The 23,507-nt window shown below is 42.0% G+C and overlaps 1 protein-coding gene across 1 annotated transcript in view; it reads right to left on the bottom strand.

Moving 5' to 3' along the window:
• Window positions 1-23,507, bottom strand: part of CNTNAP5 (contactin associated protein family member 5) — a 385,501-nt gene that overhangs the window by 95,009 nt on the left and 266,985 nt on the right. Inside the window, exon 13 of the mRNA XM_067570074.1 lies at window positions 20,649-20,849. Within this exon, the coding sequence (XP_067426175.1) occupies window positions 20,649-20,849 (201 nt within the window). The remainder of the gene's footprint in view (window positions 1-20,648; window positions 20,850-23,507) is intronic.

Here is a 23,507-nt window from a genome sequence, read left to right as displayed (position 1 = left end):
AGCGTGTGAGCGTTTGTCTCACACAAATAGGCACTATAATATAAAATCCAATAATTACAATGGTGTGTTCAGCACATTTATCCCACACATTTCTTAACAGCAAGAGCATAACCTAAGTATCAGTGTTGTTTTTTTCAGCAAGTGTGACTGGTTCTGAACCTTGCAGAATATGTGTTTCTAAACTGTGTTAAAAAAAACAAACAAACAAACAAACAAACAAAAAAAGCAGAAGGAAAAACTCTGTGCTTAGTTACGCCAGTGTAGATCTAAAGTAACAGCACCCATTTTGTAACTAGAACTAAATGCAGAACAACTCGAAGGACTCAAATCTGCCCTGCCTTGCTTCTTCTGTAGTATTTATCCTTGCTTGTGCAAAATGAGTGCAAGGAGCGTGTAAAGAATCACGATTAGATTAGGCAGTAGTTTTACCGCCATTTTACACAGGTATAAATGGCTACATTAGATGTAAGGCAGGAGGGAATCAGGCCCCAGAGGACTGAGTCAGTGCAACGCAGTGGATAGGGTTTTAAAGCAGGAGTGAAGCCTGGGTTCCATCTCTGGATCTGCTGCTACTCACCTGTTGTGCTTCCTTAGCAACTCGCTTTGCCATTGTTTCTACCGTCAATTTGGATATAAAATGTTCGGGGCGGCAGTTCTCTGTTTACATGGTGCCTAGTATAATACGGTCCCACTTTTAGATAAGGCCTTCAGGTACTACTGTGACATTATTAATAGTGAGGGCATGATCCAAAGCCTGCTGAAGTCAGAGTCATCATTTTTGAGACTGCCCAAAAGGCTGAAAAGTTCAACCTGGAGGAATCAAAGCATGCTCTATCTAGCTGGAATATTTTATGGATCTCGCTTCCCAAAGGTGAGGAGACTGAAATCAACTGGACAAAGAACAGCCCAAGGTCTTCTGGATTTTGTAAGGGAGATTGGGTATGAGAAATGGTCAAAAGCAGGGCAAAACCAGTTTATTACCCTCTTGTATGAGACTGGCACAAAGGACAATACTTTCAGATGTAAAACGGGTTAATATGGATTTGACTATGCACCTGGCATTTCTCATCACCTAACTATTGTTGCTGTTAAACAGCCGTAATTGTCCTTTGGCTATTATCTTAAATACATGAAGAATGAATCTGAATGCTTTCATCACATTATAGCTGGGACACTTTTACATACCTAATTTCTGTGTCTGTGAATTATTCATAACATACTTCAAACTGGCTCTTCTGGATAAGGTAATTGACCTTGTCTTCATGAAGCACCCTCTACCATGCCTTTGGATAATTAAATCCGTGATGTTGTCCATTATTTAAAGGTAATGACTTTTCATTGGGTTTGGCAATATATTATTGCTCAACTAGTCACCTAATTCTGCTTTTACAGAATCCAAGTTTACATTGTTTTGCAAAGGGTTACGTTCATGTGAGTAATGTTTCAATGCTAAGTGGCATGAAACAATCTTAAGAAGCCACTTTTTTGAAACCTGCAGGTACAAAGTGATCAGACAGGGGGTCTCAAACTGGGGGTCACGACCCCTCAGAGGGTCACCAGGTTATTATAGGAGGGTTGCGAGCATGCTGGGGCTCTGGATATCAGCAATGAGCGGAGCCAACACCTGAGCCCTTCAGAGCTGGGTGGCCAAAGAATCACTGGCCAGGTACCCAACTCTGAAAGCAGCGCCTCCCCCAGCAACAGCACAGAAGTAAGGATGGCACGGATTTTTTTTTTTTTTTTTTTGGGGGGGGGGGGGGGAGAATCATCGCAGCATGAAATATTTTCAAAGGGTTTGAGAAAAAGTTTAAGAACCCCTGGCCCATCGGACCAAATGAAATAACAAGAAAGCATCTAGACACAGCACTGGTCCAAATTTTCAAGGCCTACTGATATAGGCCCAAGCTCAAGTGATTGAGCAGCAATTTTGTGGGTGCAAATGATTTTGTTGGCTAATTATCTGATATGCAGCTACACATGCTGATCAGACCAGGCTACTGCATAGCTTCATCATTTCAATTCTGTCATTGGCACCTGCTGTGATCCAGTGCACTGCTGCATATTCTCAAGAATGATGCAGTCATACAGAAATACAAAATATGTTACTGTTTCTCATATGCCTGGAGGAGAGACCTTGCCCATGTGAATGTTAATGAATACAAATGGAAATGTTCAACACTGAGAAAGCCTGATTCTTTCCTGTGCTCCAGCTGCTTTGCACCAATCCAGCAGCATAAAATGTCCTAAATCCGGCTTAGACAAGCACAGAGGATACCGTGTACATGGGGAAGTCCTTGGGTAGCATAGACTTTTTGTAGAAGTTCCTGTGTCAATCCCGTTCCAAGCAGGGGTTACGGCCTGGCTGGTGGCTCTGATTTATCTTGGGACCACTCCAGCAGACAGTCCTAGGCTTACAGACACCTTTGCATCCTCCATCACTTGATTTGTGCAGAGTATTCCCTCTGCCATTCTAGAGAACTGGAAATCGGCATGACGACTCCAGAATCCTACAGTCTTATGGTTCTGGCTGAAAACACTGCACTGGTTCTGCATGGGAGTAATATTACTACCTCTGTTTACACCAGTGAGCTTTGTAATATTTCCAAGGTTCATCATTCATTTCTCAATAGAAGGGAATTTTAGAAAACACTCAATAACTAAGGACCGAATCCTACAGTCCTTACATAGGCTCAAATTCACTATTGGCTTAAGTGAGCATGATGACAATGAATGCAGTGGGGTGGAGCCTCCTCATGCTAGAGGTAAATTTGATTCTTAATACTAATTATTAGGTGAATTATTCATATACTACTACACCACTATTCTATCCAGATTTTTATACCATGTTCATCACTGTAGTATTTAAATGTCTTTCAGTGGTGAACTATTTAATCGATTTAGTCCTTTTTTGTTTGAATTTTCCATGAACAGACATTGATTGTTATAAATGTGTCAGTTATTCAGAATGGTTCAAACCATTCAACACAAATATAATGCAGCCTACTACTTTCGCTTTCAAGGAACAATTTTTAGGGGGCGAAAAATCCATTCTACAGATGTGCATGGATAATGAAACAAAAGAACTGTGAATGGGGTCAAAATGAAAGTGAAGTTTGTCCTGGAATAACTTTTTGTAAAACTTCCATTCAAATCTATTTTTCACTCAAGAAAATGTCCCATTAATGTACAAATTATCAATTGAAGTAACATAATTGTAATAAACTCAGTCATTCCCATGGAGCTGTGCTAGAATAACTTCCCTCCTACTAATACAAACTAGCCAAGGAAACTATCCTTTTATCTGCAATTGCTTCACCACCTAATCTGTATTTTATAGTGTTTCACTTGCTCCATTTGAGGAAACACAGCTGTATACTACACACTGATAGTTTATGTCATTATTATGTGGTTATGTTTATCCATTAGTTTCTGCTTTTACTCCACCACCCAGTTACTACAATATTACAATGGGTTTAATTGTCTGTTTCACTTTGTTCATTTATCTATTAATTTTGGCAATGGCATGTTTCACGGAACATAAATTTCATCCTTTGAAAACATTACATTCTTCAGTGCAATATAGCTATACTGGTCCCTGAATCTTGTAGAGAAGTGAAAAAAATTGTCCAGGGTGGCATTTTCGAAAGACTGTACCTCCCTCTGAAAGCATCAGTCACAGATAAGATGGTTACTCACCAATAAGAGGAGGTGATTACTCACTCAATAAAAAATATGGTCTATTTAGCAGAGGCTTCTAATGTTTTGCAGATTGACTGGAGTCCCCAACCTGTCTTGTAGAGGAAGTAAACAGAATGCAACACTGACTGTTATTGCCTGAATCCAGAATGTAAATGTTCAGCATGAATGAAGTGACCCAGAAATCAAAGCACGACTATAGATCTGGTTTCTTAGTGGAAAAAAGGTTTGCAAATAGTCTCTGAATGACACTGATTGGCAAGAGTCCCTGGCAATTTCAGCCATGGATGACAGAGTGGAGTAAAGTTTACGAGGAGATAGATTTTTCTTAAAGGAGAGAAGGCCAGAGGGCCTGCCCATATAAGAAGTCAACCAATCCTGCCATCCTATGCCTCATCTTGATCTCAGCATAAGACAACACCACTTAATTTATGATGAGGGTATCTCAAAGTAGGAACAGTCCTTAAGCTCCTGGCAAGCCATGAGCAGAGTCCTCATCTGCACATCACACTCTGACAATGTGAGGAAACCGTATGGTGGTTTTTGCTAACCCTGCAGCTTGACAGAGTAGGCAACAGCTGGAAGAAGCCTTTGCCCAGCAAGTGGGCTGAGAATAGCCAATCAGTCCCCAACAGTCAGCTGCTTTTAGCCTTCATTGCCCCTCTTTCCCTCTCTATTGTAATGACCATTTGAATCAGAAGCTAAAAGAAAAGTCCACATTTAAAATACGCCTTTACATATAACTGGTGCCATTTCTTACTCAGCACTACTTCACTGATCTCTCTCATTTCAGCACACATCCCACCGTAGGCCTGGATTCATCAGTAAAACAAACCTGTCGTGGCTGCATTAGGTTTAGTAATGGAAAATTGAGAAAAAGGACAACCAGAAACCATTATCACCTTCCTCGTTCCATCAACACAAGTGCCACTGGCAAGATTAGGGTCTCATTAAGTAACACAGCCTGAATAGGAAGAATGGAGAAGGGCTGCTGACTGCAGACAAAGCCACTGGGAGCACTTTTCATGCACTATTAATGTTAATGTAGTAGAATTGCTAGAACCTGTAAATTGGAAGCATAATATTTAACCTCTAGGTAAACCATAGGTTTAGGGGAAGTGAGAGTGAGAAATTAAATGCATAAGGGGAGTGCAAAACACGTAGTGCACAAGGCAGACAGGCAAGCCCTTAGTAGAAAGCAAATCCAGCACAGCTAGCAGCAAGGTTTTCAACGACCCATGAAACATTACTTGGCCCCAAATCCACAAAGGACTTAGACACTGCAATGCGTAGCATTGCTACATTTAACGTTTAGGTGCCCACTCACCCACTGGAATGCACAAACCCCAGGTTAGGTGCCTAGGTTCCCTGTACAATGTATGGTGAGAGACAGGCAGCTAAGAATGGAATCCACAAAAGCCAACATGCCAGACAGGGAGCCTCTCTCTGTTTGGGACAGAACCACGAACCATCTCCTGGAGTCAGGCGCCTAAACTATTTCTTGCAAAAAGGGCGGCAGCACATGAGTAACCACGCACAAAATATCTAAGGGGGGATGGGGAGGAGGAAGAGGAAGAGGAAGAGAAGGCCTCCCTTATAGCCTTTAGCACAGTGGTTAGGGTACTCACCCAGGATGTGGGAACCCCCGGGGTTCAGTTTTCACCTGTGCTGATATGGAGAAGAGATCTGAACTCGGGTATCCCACAGCAATGGGAATTAGATGCCTAAATACCTCTGATGATCTATGGACCCAATCCAATGCCTGTAAAAGTCAAGCCTAGAAGTCCACTGACTTCAGGGGGGTTTAGATCAGGAACTACAGGCATTCAGCGTGCTTTAAAAATTCTCTGAATCTTGTTCTCTCAAAAATAAATCATGGCAGAATATCCTAAAGTACATACAAATGTAAATGCTTGACTAATTATCTGAATTGGCGGGGCTGTTTCAGCCAACTGTGAGAAAAACTACCACTGGAATGGGCAACCTCGTTATCATTCTCAGTAGAGAAGCCAAGGTTTGAATGGGCTTAATTCCACTCTCACCCTGGAGACATTCTTCTGCAGGTCAGGGTCGAGGGACATTGGTGTGGCAATGTGAAGAAGCTGGTACCATGTTCCCTCTGCTGAAGCAGTTCTAGTGATAAGCAGAAGACTTCAAAGGACACTTAACCTGGCACCTTCACCACCACTAAAATCATTTAAAAAGAAACTCAACACATCTTTGGAAAAAAAAGACCCACGGAGAGTTCCTGAGCCACAAAAATAGAAGTTAGAGCATCCACTGATGTTATACAGTTTTCCTTGAGCATGTCAAAATACAGACAGACATTCTTAATTTAAATGCTACACTTACAAATATATTTTATATCTCCATAGAAACAACCATTCCTAGAATAATGCTGTTGGTCTCTGTGATATTATTAACCTAGAATAATGTAGCATCTTCAAACTCCTCTAACTCACAGTCCAGCATGATTTGGTTCTTCATTTGGGGGAGAGAGAACCCGAAAAGGTAGAGTTTTTGTTCCTTGTTACAGTTACCAAAACCATCTTTACCTGCAACTCTTACCATTTTAACGGCCTACAACTGCTCATTGAAGTCAGCAACGTAATTCCATTGGCTACTACAGAGCAGGATCATGTCCCAAGCCAATAGCTTTGGCATATGAGCAGACAACTATTTAATAATTACATTGACTTCATCACTAGTTTTCTCAGACTGTCTCATCTTCTCCTACTCCCTCTTTTTCTGCCTAAACTCATTTACACACACTAAGTTAATTTCCTTGAGGTGGAACTTTGGAGATGGGTTTCATGGTTCTTATTCTTCAGTCTATCATCATCTTTGAACCAGCTGCTCTGGTGGAGGGGTAAGGTGAAGAGAGTCCATGGTTTAAAGACAGGGATCTGGGAGAACATGAGGGTTTTTTTTTCTGGCTCTGCTGCTGGCTCGCTGTGAGGACTTGGCAAGACATATAAGGTGGTATTTTCAAAAGTGCTTAGGGATGGTCTAACTCTGCTCCCAATGGAATCAATCACTGCTTTTGGAAATGCACCCTGTGCCACAGTTTCCCTCCCTATAAAATGGGGATCACAATACCACCACACAAGGGCACTGTACGGATTCATTAATTAACTTTTGTAAATTGCTAATGTGAAAATGGACCCAAGCATGTCAGGGAACATGGGGAAAGTGCCAGGCCTCTGATGTTTACTTCTGGGAAGCTCTGATTTCCATTCTTGATAGCAAAGGGAGGGAGAATGCCTGTAATCCTGCTGCTCCTCCGTGGAATTGGTTCTTTCAGGGTGGAATGATCCTCATGGCTAAACGTTTACATAAGGACAGAAGAATGGTTATGCTGGGTCAGACCAATGGTCCATTTAGTCCAGTGTCTTATTTTCCGACAGTGGCCAATGCCAGGTCCTTCAGAGGGAACGAATAGAACAGGTAATCATCAAGTGTTCCATCCCTTCACGCATTCCCAGTCTCTAGAAAACAGCAATCCCTGCCTATCCTGGCTAATAGACATTGATGGACCTATCCTCCATGAACTTATCTAGTTCTTTTTGGAATCCCGTTATAATCTCGGCCTTCAGAACATTAAGGTTTGAGTCCTCCTTGGATCAAAGAGGTCTGGAACCAACTCAATCTGCCTGGCCTGATGACATTGAAAACGCCTCTCCAAGGAAATGTTTAAGGCTTGTTTGCTTTCAGTACACCCAAGCCTTTCCAACTCCTTGGCAGATCTCAATCAGATCATCCCCAAAATCAATCTGAAAAAAGCAATTTGTCTATTGCCTTTTTCAGATGCTTCTTGAAAGGAAAATACTCAAAACTTCCCCCAAAAGTGCTCGACACAGTCTCTCTCTCTCTCTCTCAAATATTAAAAATGAATACACAGACTTAAAAAGTGCTATTTTGTGGCTTTCCTTATCCTTACACAGAATGTATCAAAAGAAAACTCTACCCACCTAACACCAGGGAAACGGCCTTAGCGTGGTACTGTTTGAATAGTATCTGCAAACATAGTCTTTCAACTGATTGTTGGGTTCCTCCCTCCCACTGTCTTCATTGCTTCTGAGAAAAGAAAATGCCCTCCCCACCAGCCTTATGGACAAAAGGGCTCAAATTCATCGACTTTGACAGATTTACACCAGGGATGAATTTGATCCACAGTGAATCTACCATGAGTTTAACCTGAACTTAATTTTCCATGCTTTAAGGCTCTCTTCTCCTAGCTGCACTATAGAACTAAAATATTGTTCATTTAGATGTTGTTCATGCCCTAATATACCCTCAGCACGCATGTATCTGTTGTAGTTTCCTGCAAATAAAATGAATCTAAATGATTAAAGCAGGAGACTTGGAATCAGGACTTGCGGGTTCCATCCTCATGACTTACTGTGTGACCTTGGACGAGCAACTTAGCCTGTCTGTGCCTCAGTTTCCTCAACTCAAAAAAGGGGATTAAATTTACTAACCTCACAGAGATGACATGAGATTACATTCATTAATTCAAACTGCTTTGAGATTCTCAAAGAAAGGGTGTGTAGAAACGCAAATGATCATTACTATATTCCTGTTCGGTTAGACTTGATGACGATAGCCCAGGAATGGTCAATATGGCAGCTTTGCAAATGCTGACAGCAGCTTCTTTGGCTGCGCCAGCCAAATTCAGAAAGGAAAATAAGGAAGCTTACACTGCTGTGATTTATATGTTCTTCTGGACTCCTCAATGGGCAAGTTTCACCAACACCATAGGCCAAATTCAGAGGTGACAAGAGGGCATAAGTTAAGTGTCAGTAAGTTGGTCTGAATCTAATGGAGTTTAACTGAGCCTAAGTCTGTGTAACTTACATACTGAGGGGGCTGTAAGTTGTAAGTCACATCGAGCTGAGGCATCCCCTCCTCTAGACTGACCTGTGGGTTTAGCACTTATCTGCCGTGTTTGGGGCAGGCAAGAAATCATTAGCAGCTAACACTGCAATGAGTCCATGCAACATTTCCAGCAGAGATAAGGAAGAGTTATTACCATTATAAGACACTGGTTAGACCTCACCTGGAATAGTGTGTGCAATTCTGGTCTCCCATGTTTAAGAAAGATGAATTCAAACTGGAACAGATGATGAGAAAGGCTATAAGGCTGATCAGAGGGATGGAGAATCTACCTTATGAGAGAAGACTTAAGGAGAGTGGCTTGTTTAGCCTAACCAAATGAAGGATGAGGGGAGATATGATTGCTCTCTATACATGCACGAAAGGGATAAATACCAGGGAGGGAGAGGAATTATTTAAGTTAAGCGCCAATGTTGGCACAAGAACAAATGGTATAAACTGGCTATCAAAAGACAAAAGCCCACAGGTAAGTCAAAAACATGGAGACCTAGGAGTAGGGTCAGAATCTGGGGCGAGCAGGGGCTGTTACAGCAGGGATAAGGGAGAGACAAGAGACAACAAAGGGGGGGAATCAAATCAGTATCTTAGATATCTGTATACTAATGTGAGAAGTATGGGAAATAAGCAGGAAGAACTAGAAATGCTAGTTAATAAAGACATGGGATAATACACATGACTGGAATATTGACATAGAAGGGTACAGCTTGCTCAGAAAGAACAGGCAGGGAAAAAAGAGAGGAGGTGTTGCCTTATATATTGGACTGAGGTTGAGATGGAAATAGGAGACACACTTGTTGAAAGTCTGTGGGTAAGAATAAAAGGGGTAAACACAAGGGGGATGTCATGGTAGGGGTCTACTGCACACTCCCTAACCAGCAAGATGAGGTGGTTGAACCTTTTTTTAAACAACTAACAAAATCATCAAAAGCACCGGACTTGGTGATGGGGGATTCAACTACCCGGACATCTGTTGGGAAAATAACACAACAGCGCACAGATTATCCAACACGTTTTTGGAATGCATTGGACTCTATTTTTTTTTTATTTCAGGAGGTGGAGAAAGCTACTAAAGGAGAGGCTGTTCTAGATTTGATTTTGAAAAATAGGGAGTAACTGGTTGAGAATATGAAAGTGGAAAGCATCTTAGGTGAAAGTGATCATGAAATGGTAGAATTCATGATTCTGAGGAATGATAGGAGGGAAAAGAGCACAATAAAGATAATGGATTTCAAGAAGGCAGATTTTAGCAAAATCAGGGAGTTGGTAGGTAAGATCCCATGGAAAGCAAGTCGAAGGGGAAAAACAGTTCAAGAGAGTTGGCAGTTTTTCAAAGAGACATTATTAAGGACACAAGAGCAAACAATCTCACTGCTTAGGAAAGATGGAAAGTATGGCAAGAGACCAGCGTGGCTTAACCAGGAGATCTTCAATAAGCTGAAACTCAAAAAGGACACCTACAAAAAGTGGAAATTAGGTCAAATTACAAAGGAAGATTATAAACAAATAACACCCGTATGTAGGAAAAAATTAGAAAGGCCAAGGCACAAAACAAATTTAAACTAACTAGAGACACAATGGGTAACAAGAAAACATTCTACAAATACATTAGAAGCAAGAGGAAGACCAAGGACAGGGTAGGCCCATTACTCAATGAGGGGGAAAAACAGTAACAGAAAATGTGGAAATGGCAGAAGTGCTAAATGACCTTTTTGTTTCAATTTTCACCAAAAAGGTCAGAAGCGATTGGATGTCTAACATAGTAAATGCCAGTGAAAATGAGGTAGGATCAGAAGCTAAAAAAGAAAAATAAGCAAAAAGTTACATTAGACAAGTTAGACGTGTTGAAGTCACCAGGGCCCTATGAAATACATCCTAGAATACTCAAGGAGCTGACAGAGGAGATATTAAAGCCATTAGCAATTATCTTTAAAAAGTTATGGAAGACGGGGGAGATTCCAGAGGACTGGAAAAGGGCAAGTATAGCACCAATCTATAAAAAGGGGAATAAGGACAACCTGGGAAATTACAAATCAGTCAGTTTAACTTTAGTATCCGGAAAGATAATATAGCAAACAATTAAGCAATCAATTTGCGAACACCTAGAAGATAATAAAGTGTTAAGTAACAGTCAGCATGGATTTGTCAAAAACAAACCATATCAAAGCAACCTAATTGCTTTCTCTGACAGGGTAACAACACTTGTGGATAGGGGGAATTGGTATATGTGGTATATCTTGACTTTAGGAAGGCTTTTGATATGGTTTCACATGACCTTCTCATAAACAAACTAGCAAAATACAACTTAGATGAAACTACTATAAGGTGGGTGCATAACTAGTTGGAAAACGGTTCCCAAAGAGCAGTTATCAGTGCTTCATAGTCAAGATGGAAGGACATATCATGTGGGATCCCACAGGGATCAGTTCTGAGTCTGGTTCGGTTCAATGTCTTCATCAGTGATTTAGATAACGGCATAGAGAGTACACTTATAACGTTTGTGGATGATACCAAGCTGGGAGGGGTTGCAAGTGCTTTGGAATATAGGATTAAAATTCAAAATGATCTGGACTAACTGGAGAAATGGTCTGAAGTAAACAGGATGAAATTCAATAAGGACAAATGCAAAGTACTCCACTTAGGAAGGAACAATCGGTTGCACACATACAAAATGGGAAATGACTGCCTAGGAAGAAGTACTGTGGAAAGGGATCTGGGGGTCATTGTGGATCACAAGCTAAATATATGTCAACGAGTAGCACTGTTGCAAAAAAGCAAACCTCATTCTGGGATGTATTAGCAGGAGTGTTGTAAGCAAGACACAAGAAATAATTTTTCCTTTGTACTCTGCTGATATGACCTCAACTGGAGTATTGTGTCCAGTTCTGGGTGCAAGATTTCAGCAAAGCTGTGGACAAATTGGAGAAAGTTAGAGGAGAGCAACAAAAATGATTAAGTATCTAGAAAATATGACCTATGAGGGAATATTGAAAAAATTGGGTTTGTTTAGTCTGAAGAGAACGCTGAGGGGGAACATAACAGTTTTCAAGTACATAAAAGGTTGCTAAAAGGAGAGGGATAAAAATTGTTCTCTTTAACCTCTGAGGATAGGACAAGAAGCAATGGGCTTAAATTGCAACAAGGGAGGTTTAGGTTGGACATTAAGAAAAACTTCCTAACTGTCAGGGTAGTTAAGTACTGGAATAAATTCCCTACGGAGGTTAGAGAATCTCTGTTATTGGAGATTTTTAAGAGCAGATTAGACAAACACCTGTCAGGGATTGTCTGGATAATTCTTAGTCCTGCATGAATGCAGGTGACTGGACTAGAAGACCTCTTAGGTCCTTTCCAGTCCTATGATTCTATGATCAGTAAGCGTAGGCTTGAAATTAGATGAAGGATCGGAGAAGTGAAGTTCTCAAACAGCCTTCCAAAGAGTGTGGTGGGGGCAGAAAACCTAACTTGTTTCAAGACTGATATTGATATGTTTATGGAGCGGATGGTATAATGACATTACCTAAAAGGGCATATGTCCCCATCCGGGACCGTTATGAGTAAATATCTCTAATAAATAGAGATTAAATATCTCTAATGGTTGGGCTCCGAGTCACTACAGTGGAATTTTTTCCAGGTCAGTCTGACAGAGACCCTGGAGAGTTTTCACCTTGCTCTGCAGCATAGGGCATGGATCATTGGCTGGTTTTACCTAGTGGCATTGGTGAATTCTCTGTAACTTGAAGTCTTTAAATCAAGATTTGAGGAATTAGTAACACAGCTTGAGGTTATGGACCTACTACAGGAGGGGTGGGTGAGGGTCTCTGGCCTGCGATGCACAGGAGCTAAGACTAGATGATCATGATGGCCCCTTCTGGCCTTAAAATCTAGGAGTCTATAAAAACATGATCAAATTGTTGCATGCAGTAGCCAAGTTGGTGCATTGAAAGGTTATGCACCCTGTTGTAGATCTCGAGGAAGGGGAGATATTTTCCTGCTAAGGCAGGAGTATTTGTTTCTTGAGGGTTGGACAGGTTGCAGTCTTAACTAATTATCCATTTTTATAACAAGCAATGGATTTGCTGTTGATTTCTAATTATGTATTCATCACCAACCACGGGCTGAGTGCTGCACAGCATTCAGCTATTAAGACTCTCTCTGCTTCATAAGATAGCCACAGCCAGGATGATGCTTTGGGAGATTGAAAAGAAGGAGTCGATTATATGACGAAAAAGAAAGAAAAAAAATCCTTCCCCCCCTCCACATCTAGTCATTATCATTGGTTACATTCTTGGGCCTCCCAGGAGAACTGAGTCATTAGGAAGAAATGGAGCGAGGACAGGCAGGGTGCCTGGCACATTTATACAACCTTTATGCCACCCAAGCCTTTAATTTTGCCATGATCATTTTTCCTTTGACTGTACAGCTTACTGTACTTTTGGCTCTTTTGTTGCTGTGCAGTAGGCGTGCTGATCTGTATCACTCGCTACAGAGGACAGGTGGCAAGGGAACAGGGAGGGGAGGCATGGCGTACCACATATGCTGATTCAGAGGGTCTTTCGGAACAACCACCCCACCCCCTAAATTCGATATTAAAGAAGCGTAACATATTCCTTCCAGCATCCTAACCAGCTATGATAAAAGTGATGGTTTTCTTACTGTGCTGCTACTGGCTGCCCTGTGACTGCGGTAGGTGAGCACCTGACACTCTTTAATGTAGTTATTCTCATAACACCCCTCTGGGATAGGACAGTGCTATTATCCCCATTTCACAGATGGGAAATTGAGGCACGGAGGGATTAACGTGGTCCAAGATTGCAGCGGTAGTCTGCAGCAGAGCAGGAATTTGAACCGGCATCGCCCATGTCCCAAGCTAGATCTCTAATGATTTAATGTGTACTTCTTTATGAAATCTGCTGTCCTCCATAGCTAAACATTTCTGGAGCAAGCTGTTTGCACATTAGAGAAGGTGCTTTCTATGGACAGCAGAACTCTCAGAATTTATTCACCTTGGTGGGGGCTAGAAATTTATTTTTCTGGGTAAATTTTGTCACAGACTCTCATAAACAAAGCAGTGTGTTTTCAGGAATGCTCTTTCAGACCAGTTGAAATTACTGTTGAGGAAAAAAAAAATGAGACATTTGCTAGAGAATCTTAAGGCACATCCCAGTCCAGGTCTCTCAGCCAGAGCCCTTCCTCACCAGCCTGTCAGCCACAGCCCCCAGAAGCATTGACACCAAGCATGTCTAGAGCTAAAGCAAACTGCAGCTGATGTTCACCAGGGAGTCATACCTGCACAGCATCACACATGAGACAATCACCCCACGACGCTGCCACAGCTCTACCACCCATCCCAGCTGAACCTGCCACTCCCACGCTGGGAGGTAGGGAAGGAATTTTCTTTCCCCCACACTCCCTCCTCCTCCTGGCTCCTAGTTATTCTTGGTGCTTGCTCATCGTCATAGCTTATCGCTCCGAACCCGCAACCAAGAGCGGGTGTTATCAGTTAAGTTGCTCCGCAGGGGGTGCACTTTGTAGACAGGGATCACCGCATCAAGCCGCGTTCAAGCATTTGTCTAGGCCCTCCACATTCACATCTGGGGGTCATTCCTCGACTTTCTTGGTCACAATGTCCCCACCTCATATCTCCCTCGATTTAGAGTACACCATTGTGTTCATTTGTGCTCAGTGCCTGAGGGCAGTTGTTCTGAAGGAGGCAGGTTCTCCAGAACCGTCGACATTTCCCAGCATTGTGTCATGCTGTAGCCTTCCATTCTGGTACTTTGAGGCAAGAGATTTTCAGAGGCAAAGCTCTTTCCGGACTTTATCACCTTGGGTGGTGGAGTTTGTCCATACCACTGGGGTCTGGGATTAGTGCTGCTGAGGCAGGCTTCCTCCAAATGCCCTTTTCTCTTCTCCTCCCATGGGCTCCCCCATGGCTCCTCTCAGTGTGTGACCATGGGGCTGGCAGAGGGGAGGAGGTGTAGCCTGAGGAGGGCACCCTCTTACTGATTCCTCAGCCTTCTGGGCCGCAGCAGCAGCACATCTCAATCCCAGAGTGCGGCATGAGGGAGAAGGTATGGGCAGAAAAATCAGGGGCGTGGCAGAGGGAATAACACAGAGGTGAGAAGCATGCTTAGGCTGGAGGCACTGAGGTATAGGACCCAAGGTGGCAACGTTCAAGAGAAGGAATAGATCTCTCTTGTCCCCTTCTCTCTCTGGTAAATCTACTTTTTTTTCTACTTAAGAAATAAGAGTTTCAGAATAGATTTTCATAGTCAGCAGCTATCCTGAATGCCTGCTAATAACAGGAGTAGACAGTGATTTCCCTCACAAAGCCCGTTATTCTTGGTATGATCAGGTTTCACATATTTTATGATCTGTACCCTGCCTACAATTTAATAGTTTAACATGGCTCTCTGTAAGAAAGTGGACCAATATCCTATATGCTACATTTCTGCTGCAAACTGTGTTGTAGGTGCTCTAAATATAGCTTCGTTTATTTAGAGTAATGCTTGCGAGGGCTGTCAGCACCACCACCCTGGAGTGGAGAAACAAGGTGGGATAGTGGATAACACAGCTGGAGTCAATCATTACCAGGAAGAAGATTCAAATTACCCCGTCGTAATTACACCACACAATCTACACCTGACACCCATCAGCCACTCTCTCAGATGAGTCATTCTTTGAGGGCACACTGCCCCGATTCCATTGTTTTGTACAACGTCAAACTGTCTCTTGGTAATATAATAGTAATTTAAAGTACCTGGGATGATAACATGGAAATTATCTTTGAAAGGTGAAGGAATAATAGAGGTCAAAGGCATGAAGACAAATTATTATTTGCTTGTTATCAGTCTTTTCACATCACGTCACATTACATTTGTGTTAAAAGCTGGTTGGAACCAGTCTGTCCTTCTTACTTCAGAATTAGAGCATATGCTGGAGTTTAATCAAAAAATGCCAGCCCACCACAATAATTAAAGAGAGCTAAAGGGGCTAGGGATATGCTGCATAGGCACAGATAGAAGGGACAGGATATCATTTGTGTTCTCGGATGGGCAGCGTAGAGCAGCTGGAAGGTTCAGGGAAGGGGTATTGAATGGGATGGGGAAGATAGCTGCAGGGATGAGCATGGATGCCCTCACTTGACAAGGAAAAGGTTTAAGGCAGGACAGGGACATGCCAAAAGACTCTCAGCGCTAAACCAATGTCTAACCTGGTGTCTGTAGAATTACATTAAATCCCTGCATGCCCATAGGTAGACCCAAGAAGTAGTCACCAAAACAACGGACTACCTTCGACCAGCACATTTCCCTCCGAGTTTGGGTTGGACATTCACTTTCCAGATCAATTAACGGGTTAGTTTAGATGAAATGTTGGTTTGTTGGGACTTGAGGATGCTCTCACTGGAGTGGTGAAGAAGACAGGGTATATGTACGCTAGCTTTCTTTACCTCAAGTTAACTGATTGCTAATTAACTTGAGGTACACAATACATTTGTCAAGGCTAGAGTGAATGCTCCTCCCACATTTTTCTTTACCCTAGAGATGAGCCTTAGCACTAACTCAAGCTAAAAGAGTGTAATGAAAAACAAGCCCAAAGAAGGAGAGGAGAGAGAGAGAAAGAAAATGATGAAAAAATACAATTCTTAACTCTACTATTTGAATTTTCTTTCCTTCTTCAATTTCTGCCTAGGGAGATGTGCTGCACTCTGGAGAGACTGGCCCTGGAGTGCTGTCAATTTAGCTATCCAGTTACTAATATGCAGTATTTGTGTTAATGTTGTGATGTAACTGATATATGGGAACGATGAGGCTAATGTCTGAGTTAAGTCTCGGACCATGCCCAGTGCTGCTCCTAGAAGCCTGAGCAGACTCAGACCAAGCAGAGGGTTCATTCAGTTAGTGAAAGTGCTGTCATATCTTTACATGCCTTGGTTCCTGACTCTACGCTAAGCATTACAAGACTCCACCAGTATGTGGGACATGAGCATCCACCGTATGTGAGAAAAGGAGAGAGAGTTAGAGAGTGTCTTTGCATCACCTGCCATGTTCAAAAAGATCAACTGCCGGCGGAACTAAAGTCCTTCTTCAATCCCCAGGACTGGGGCAACATTGGTAGTGACATGACTGTCCTCCACAATTCACCACTAATAGATCTCAACTCTTCACATGATGAACAGCTTCTAAGGGTGAGATGGTAGCAAGTCTCCAGAGTCCTTGCTCTGTCTTGACTCTCAAGGAGGTTGCCAATATACACCAAACATGAAGCTTGCTTTTAAGATTTGGATGCCTCTCAACAACAACTGGCTTTAGACCAACCAACTAGCCACTGGATAGTAGCAACCATTGGTCAGTAAGTATGAATTTTAATTCTGTCCAATGCCAGGAAAATCAATGTATCCTTCATTAACACATCTGCTTTCTGAAGTCTACGGGTGGCTTACAATCTAGGGTGGTGGCACGGAGGCAGAAATAGTTCCGGTTGATATTTAACACGTGAGAAAAAACTGATAAGCCTGTCCCGGGCAGTAGGAGCAGAGGAGAAGGCTCTTACGCGAACAGGGCATAGATGATAGGTCTGAACTTCAATTGATGTAAATCAGAGTAGCTGGTGTATAGCAGTTGAGGATCTGACCATGTATGCAGGGACACAAAACAGGGAGAGCACAAAGAAATTCCTTGATACAGGCTGAGGCAACTCAAGAGAGAGCAAAAGCCTCCCTTGAGTTCTATCTAATGCAACTGAGTGAGCTTTGCTTTTCCAGTGTGCCCACTGCCGGAGTGCTAATTTAATGTTTTGTCAAGCAAGAGCTACAAAGGGCTGATAGGTAGCAACACACATCATCACTCCTGAGTGAAGTGATGAAGGGAAGACAAATAGAAGTCTGCACACTGCTTCTCTTTGACATATAGAATCATAGGGCTGGAAGGGACCTTGAGAGGTCATCTAGTCCAGTCCCCGGCACTCATGACAGGGCTAAGTAATATCTAGACCATCCCTGACAAGTGTTTGTCTAACCTGCTCTTAGAAATCTCCAATGCTGGAGATTCCATAACCTCCTTCGGCAATTTATTCCAGTGATTAACCACCCTGACAGTTAGGAAGTTTTCCCTTTCTGCAGTTTAAGCCCATTGCTTCTTGTCCTGTCCTCAGAGGTTAAGAAGAACATTTTTTCTCCCTCCTCCTTTCTGTTGTTCCCCTTTCTGAAATTAAATGGTACCATGGTGGGCTGCTTTGTTGTTCCCCCCACTCCATAGGGATGTTACATTTATTATGTTATGGTCACTATTACCAAGCAGTTCAGCTATATTCACCTATTGGACCAGATCCTGGGCTCTACTTAGGAGTTAATCAAGAATTGCCTCTCCGCTTGTGGGTTCCAGTTGTCAAGACACTTTATCTCTGCATCCTGTCCTGAGGTGCCACGTACCCAGTCAACATGGGGATAGTAAAAATCCCCCATTATTATTGAGTTTTTTATTTTTATAGCCTCTCAAATCTCCCTGAGCATTTCACAGTCATTATCACCATCCTGGTCAGGTGGTCGGTAGTATAACCCTACTGCTGTATCCGTATTATTCAAGCATGGAATCACTATCCATAGAGATTCTAGGATACCATTTGGTTCATTTAAGCTTTTTGTTTCCTTTGTCTCTATCCTTTCTTTCACATATAATGCCACTCCTCCCATCAGTATGACCTATTCTGTCCTTCTGATATATTTTGTCCCCTAGTATTACCGTGTGCCACTGATTATCCTCATTCCACCAAGTTTCTCTGATGCCTATTGTATCAATATCCTCATTTAACATGAGGCACTCAAGTTCACCCATCTTACTATTTAGATATCTAGCATTTGTACATAAGCACATTAAAAATTGTCACTTTTTAATTGCCTGCCATTATGTGAGTAATCGAATGGGACTCTTTTTTATTCGACTGTTTCTCATCAGCTCCAGTTGGCTTCCTGCCAGACTGAGACAATCAGCCATATTATTGACCACCTGTGCTAGTATCCTCTCTCTGAAAGTGGCCAGCACCATATGATTCAAAGAAAGGTGGAACACATTCTTTTACTGCTAACTGTAGAATTATCTGTCTATAGGGAATTTTCTTCCCAACCCTGTCAAATAGTAGCTGGTTCATGCCCTGGAGCATGATTGTTAATATATATCATGATGTGTTTTGCATCTGCTCCTTAGTAGTAGTAGTATCTATGCACCAAATACATATATGTATGCATCGGTTCACATCCATATATACTATTATGCTCATTCATCACTGCTTTCATGCCACTTAAAAACAATCTGTAGCCTGTGTGCTGATAATACATCAGGAACAGCATCACATACAACAGCCAGAGATCACTAGAAGGATGTACTAATGAACAAAGGACTGGCAGTCATATTTCCCTCTTACTCTCCACCCTACAGCTAAAATAGGATACATGTTTTCCTCTTTACTTCTCTCCTTTATCTCCTACCCATGTGGTTTTCCCTCCTTCATGCTCTGTCCATGGTTCTGAATACTAATATATTCCTTTATATAATCTAAGTCAGTGGTTCTCAACCTTTTCAGAGTACTGTAACCCTTTCGGGAGTCTGATTTGTCTTGAGTACCACCAAGTTTCACCTCACTTTAAAACTACTTGCTTACAATATCAGAAATAGAAATACAAAAGTGTCACAGCACACTAGTACTGAAAAATCTCTTGCTTTCTCATTTTTACCATATAATTATAAAATAAAACAATTGGAATATAAATATTGTACTTATATTTCAGTGTATAGGATATAGAACAGTATAAACAAGCCATTGTCTGTAAGACATTTTAGTTTGTACTGACTTCACTGGTGCTTCTTATATTGCCTGTGATAAAACTAGGCAAATATCTAGATGTGCACCACTGTGAACCTCTGTGTACCCCTGGTTGAGAACCACTGGTCTAAGTAGTCCTTTTTGTTTGTCAAATTCTTCATGTACCAAGAGGTCTATTTCATAGTTTAAATGTACCTAATGGCCATGTTTTCTGAGTAGTGGAGACACGGGTATCCTGTCTTGCAGGTAACCCCAGGGTCGTTAATCAGGCATTTTAATACATACAAACACTTCCCATTATGTTATATTCATGAAACATGAGAGAAAGGAATCCCCACACAAAAAAGTCCTTTAAGTCTTTGTTGACATTTCAGTAGGATTAGCTTTTCACTCACTGACAAGTCTATAGAGCTTGTCTGAGCATCAAAGCACCAGGATAAGACATGGATAACAAGGACCAAAAAGAGGATTTTCAATTATTCTGAAAGCTGCCCTTATCACTGTACATCTCCATTGGATAACTAAGTGCCTGAATCTGAACGGGTGCCTATGGGTAGTTAACTCTCCAGGGTGTATATCACGGACTTGCTTTACAAGAGTATTTCCTCTCTCTGGTCTTCCTGCCACCATGTAAAATCAGGCCAGATAATCTGATCCCTCTACCAGGAGATTAAATGAATTTTGTCTGAGAAACTGCACAGAGCTACCAGGAGCCATGGAGAGTCAGTTATGTTCCTTGTGCTTCAGGCTGGCTCAGATACTCATGAGGGGTTGCGGCTTTCCCTTTTACAAATACTCCAGGAGTTTGGAGCATTTCAGTTGCTCTCTATTCTGATTTATAGTCACATTTCATGTTTGTACAGTCCCTAGCACAAGGAGGTCCTGGTCTATGATGCAGGCTCCTAGGCATTATGGTAATATAAACAACAACAATACATCCAACAGATTGCATTTAAAGTGAGTTAAATAAAGCTGCCATAGTTTAAGAGAGGCATGTCCTATTCTAGAAGAAAACCTTCAGGTCCTTTATTTAAGCATGGGTGGGCATGGATTATGGAATTCCATTGCATAGTCCTCTGTCTCATGGCAAAAGGCAGTTTCTGTGCAATGCTAGCCCTGTGTGTGAAGACTGCAGCTCCTTACTGTGCACCATCTTTTTTTGCTTCAGTCGCACTGCGGGCTGTGTCTGCTGTGTAATCAATAACAGCTAACAAGGAAAGATTTCGGTTTGTGGCACTTACTCGGGGTGTTCAGCAGACGTGACTTTTTGCAGTGGTAAGCCACCTCCTGCTCACAGTACTCTGCGCTGTTTATCATGGCCTCAATCTGTTCCATGCTGCTGCTGTAGTTAAAGTACATAGCGTATGGTTGCTGAGGATCAGCCCCTTGCACTCTGGTTAGCTCTGTGTTGTTGTGCTGCACCGCGGTCCAGATCTTGTCTTCTGTGAAATAAAAGAAAATGAAAGGGGTGTTACAGCAAAAAGGGAACAAAGAGCTGCTGAGGCCTGGCACTTTTCTACATTAGACACAGGAGCAGCATTCCCCTGGTCTCAAAATGGCTACCTTGTGATAAAGGGTGAACAAGGGTGGACTGCAGACAGCCTTTGCCTACCTAACATAAGTTACAGACCAAATTGGGGGCGATGTTATAGAGCCTGCTGAGTTACAGAAAAAACATAAGCTTCTCTGAAACCACAGGAGATCCCGTGGAGGCTGTCCTGCCAGGCATCTGGAATAATTCAGGTGCATTTCAGCTGTTGTTAGCCTCATGAGAGGAAAAGTATTAGTAAGGCCTGTTTGCAAATATATCAAGACTTTAGAGCATGACTCTTCTTTTATAATAATACATGAATTACTGATAATGAATTCACAGGAGCCTCCTGAGACAAACCGAAATCTCACCAGAAAGTTAAAAATCAAGGTGAAATTGATGTTTCCCAGTTATGATTGTGCAAGTTTGAAGGAAATATTATCTCTCATTTTACTCCTTAAAACTCAGATTTCTCCCCATTGACATTGAGTAGATGAACAGTGCTTCAGTTCAAACCTAAACTTAAGCATGTATTAAGTGCTTTTCTCAATCAGGGCCTTCTGTGCGTCAGCCCATTTACTTCTGTGGGGCTAACTGCAGAGTAAGGTATTTCACAACATAACATAAAAAAAATCTGGCCTTAAATGCAGTCTATGGATCTATCCCTTCAAACATTTACTAGTGGGAGGAGTGCTTGTAGTCTCATGCAAGGAAAAGGGAACGCATACAGTAGTAAACACTGTACTCTGCAATAAATGTTTGCGGGATTCTGCCCTATGCTTGTACTAGCATTACAGTAATACACATATTCAATTGATTGCTATTTTTATCATGTAGGGAGAATGACCCTGATCACCTATATGTTCTAATAAAGTAAACTATTTAAAAAAAAAAAGCTGTTTTAATCCTTTGTGAACATTGCAAGTTTTCATTTTGGCATGGAATCCACTTATTTGCAGAAGTGTGGGCATGGCAACAGAGAAAGCAGAGGAGATGTTTGAAAAGAAAGTGAAGGAGAGAATGAAAACTGTAAAAAAAAAAAAAATCTCACTTAAGCAGAAAACCGTAGGAGGGTGGTGAATTTGGTGTTTTATAAAATAATCTTAAACATGGGAATGATCTACAAATGGGGACTAATTGGCTAGGTGGTAGTACTGCTGAAAAGGATCTGGGGGTTATAGTGGATCACAAACTGAATATGAGCCAAACATGATGTGATGGGGTGTATTAACAAAAGTGTCGTCTGTAAGACATGGGATGCAATTGTCCCACTCTACTTAGCTCTGGTGAGGCCTCAGATGGAGTATTGGTATCAAGTTCTGGGTGCCACCCTTAATGAAAGAAGTACACAAACTGGAAACAGTCCAGAGGAGAGCAATACAAATGATAAAAGATTTAGCAAACCTGACCTATGAGCAAAGGTTAAAACACTGGGCACATTTAGAATGGAGAAAAGAAGTCTGAGGAGGGACTTCATAACCGACTTCAGATAAGTTAAGGCCTGTTATAAAGAGGATGGTGATCAATTGTTCTCCATGTGCACTGATGGTAGGACAAGAAACAATGCACTTAATCTGCAGGGAGACACATTTAGGTTAGACATTAGGAAAAACTTTCTAACTATAAGGACCGTTAAGCACTGCAATAGGCTTCCAAGAGAGGTTGTGGAATCCTCATCATTGGAAGTTTTTAAGACAGGCTGGACAAACACCTATCAGGGATGGTCTAGAATGGCATACTTGGTCCTGCCTCAGTGCAGGGTGGACTAGATGACCTCTCCAGGTTTCTTCCAGCCCTACATTTCTATGATTCATAGGATTCTAAGGCCAGAAGGGTCCATGAATATAATCTTGTCTGATTTCCTGCATCACATAGGCTATGCATTTACACCCAGTAATTTGTGCATGAAATCCAACAACTTGTGGCCACTAGATGCTGCGGTGATGGACTTGCTATCAATTCCACTGAGAGAGAAACTGTGGATTAGGTAGAATTCTAGTAAGTGTATCAGTAACTGGATTGAGGCTTTATTTATGTATTTTTTGTTTGTTTGCATATTATCTGTATGGAGATACTTGAATGAGACAGACAATCATAATGATCTAGTGGACAATGAGGTGGCACAGAAGGTGTCAGGAATTTACCTGCAGCTAGCTTGCTCATCTCCTAGATTAACCCCCAGACAAGTGTGCCCTATTTGAACCCATGATTGGCTAGGGGGGCTATCAGACTTGCTCTTATGATCATGCTGGCTGCTCAAAGCATTCACCCATGGCTGTGATAGCTCCCGCCCTACCTTGTTCCCAGCATTGCTGCACTCCAGGTAACCTGGTTCTGACCCTGGGCTCTGATTTCTGACTTTGGTTCTGACGGTTGGCTCTGGACTCTGACTTTGGTTCCGACCCAAGGCAATATCTTTTTGTTGGAAAATGTCAAGTCAACAAAACTGAAACTCTTCACAGGGATGTACTGGGTTAGACAGAACTTTCTTTAAGAAAGGTTCCCAAGGTCCAGGAATTTCAGGGTGGGGAATAAGGGAGGAGAGAGAGAGAGACCCCAGAATAGCCAA

Source organism: Emydura macquarii, unplaced genomic scaffold (assembly GCF_026122565.2).
Source record: "Emydura macquarii macquarii isolate MOO-44397 ecotype Brisbane River unplaced genomic scaffold, CSIRO-AGI_Emac_v2 contig_2988, whole genome shotgun sequence".
Classification (NCBI taxonomy): Eukaryota; Metazoa; Chordata; order Testudines; family Chelidae; genus Emydura; species Emydura macquarii.
Note: the sequence above shows the minus strand (reverse complement) of the source record. Positions and strands in the feature narration are given on the sequence as shown.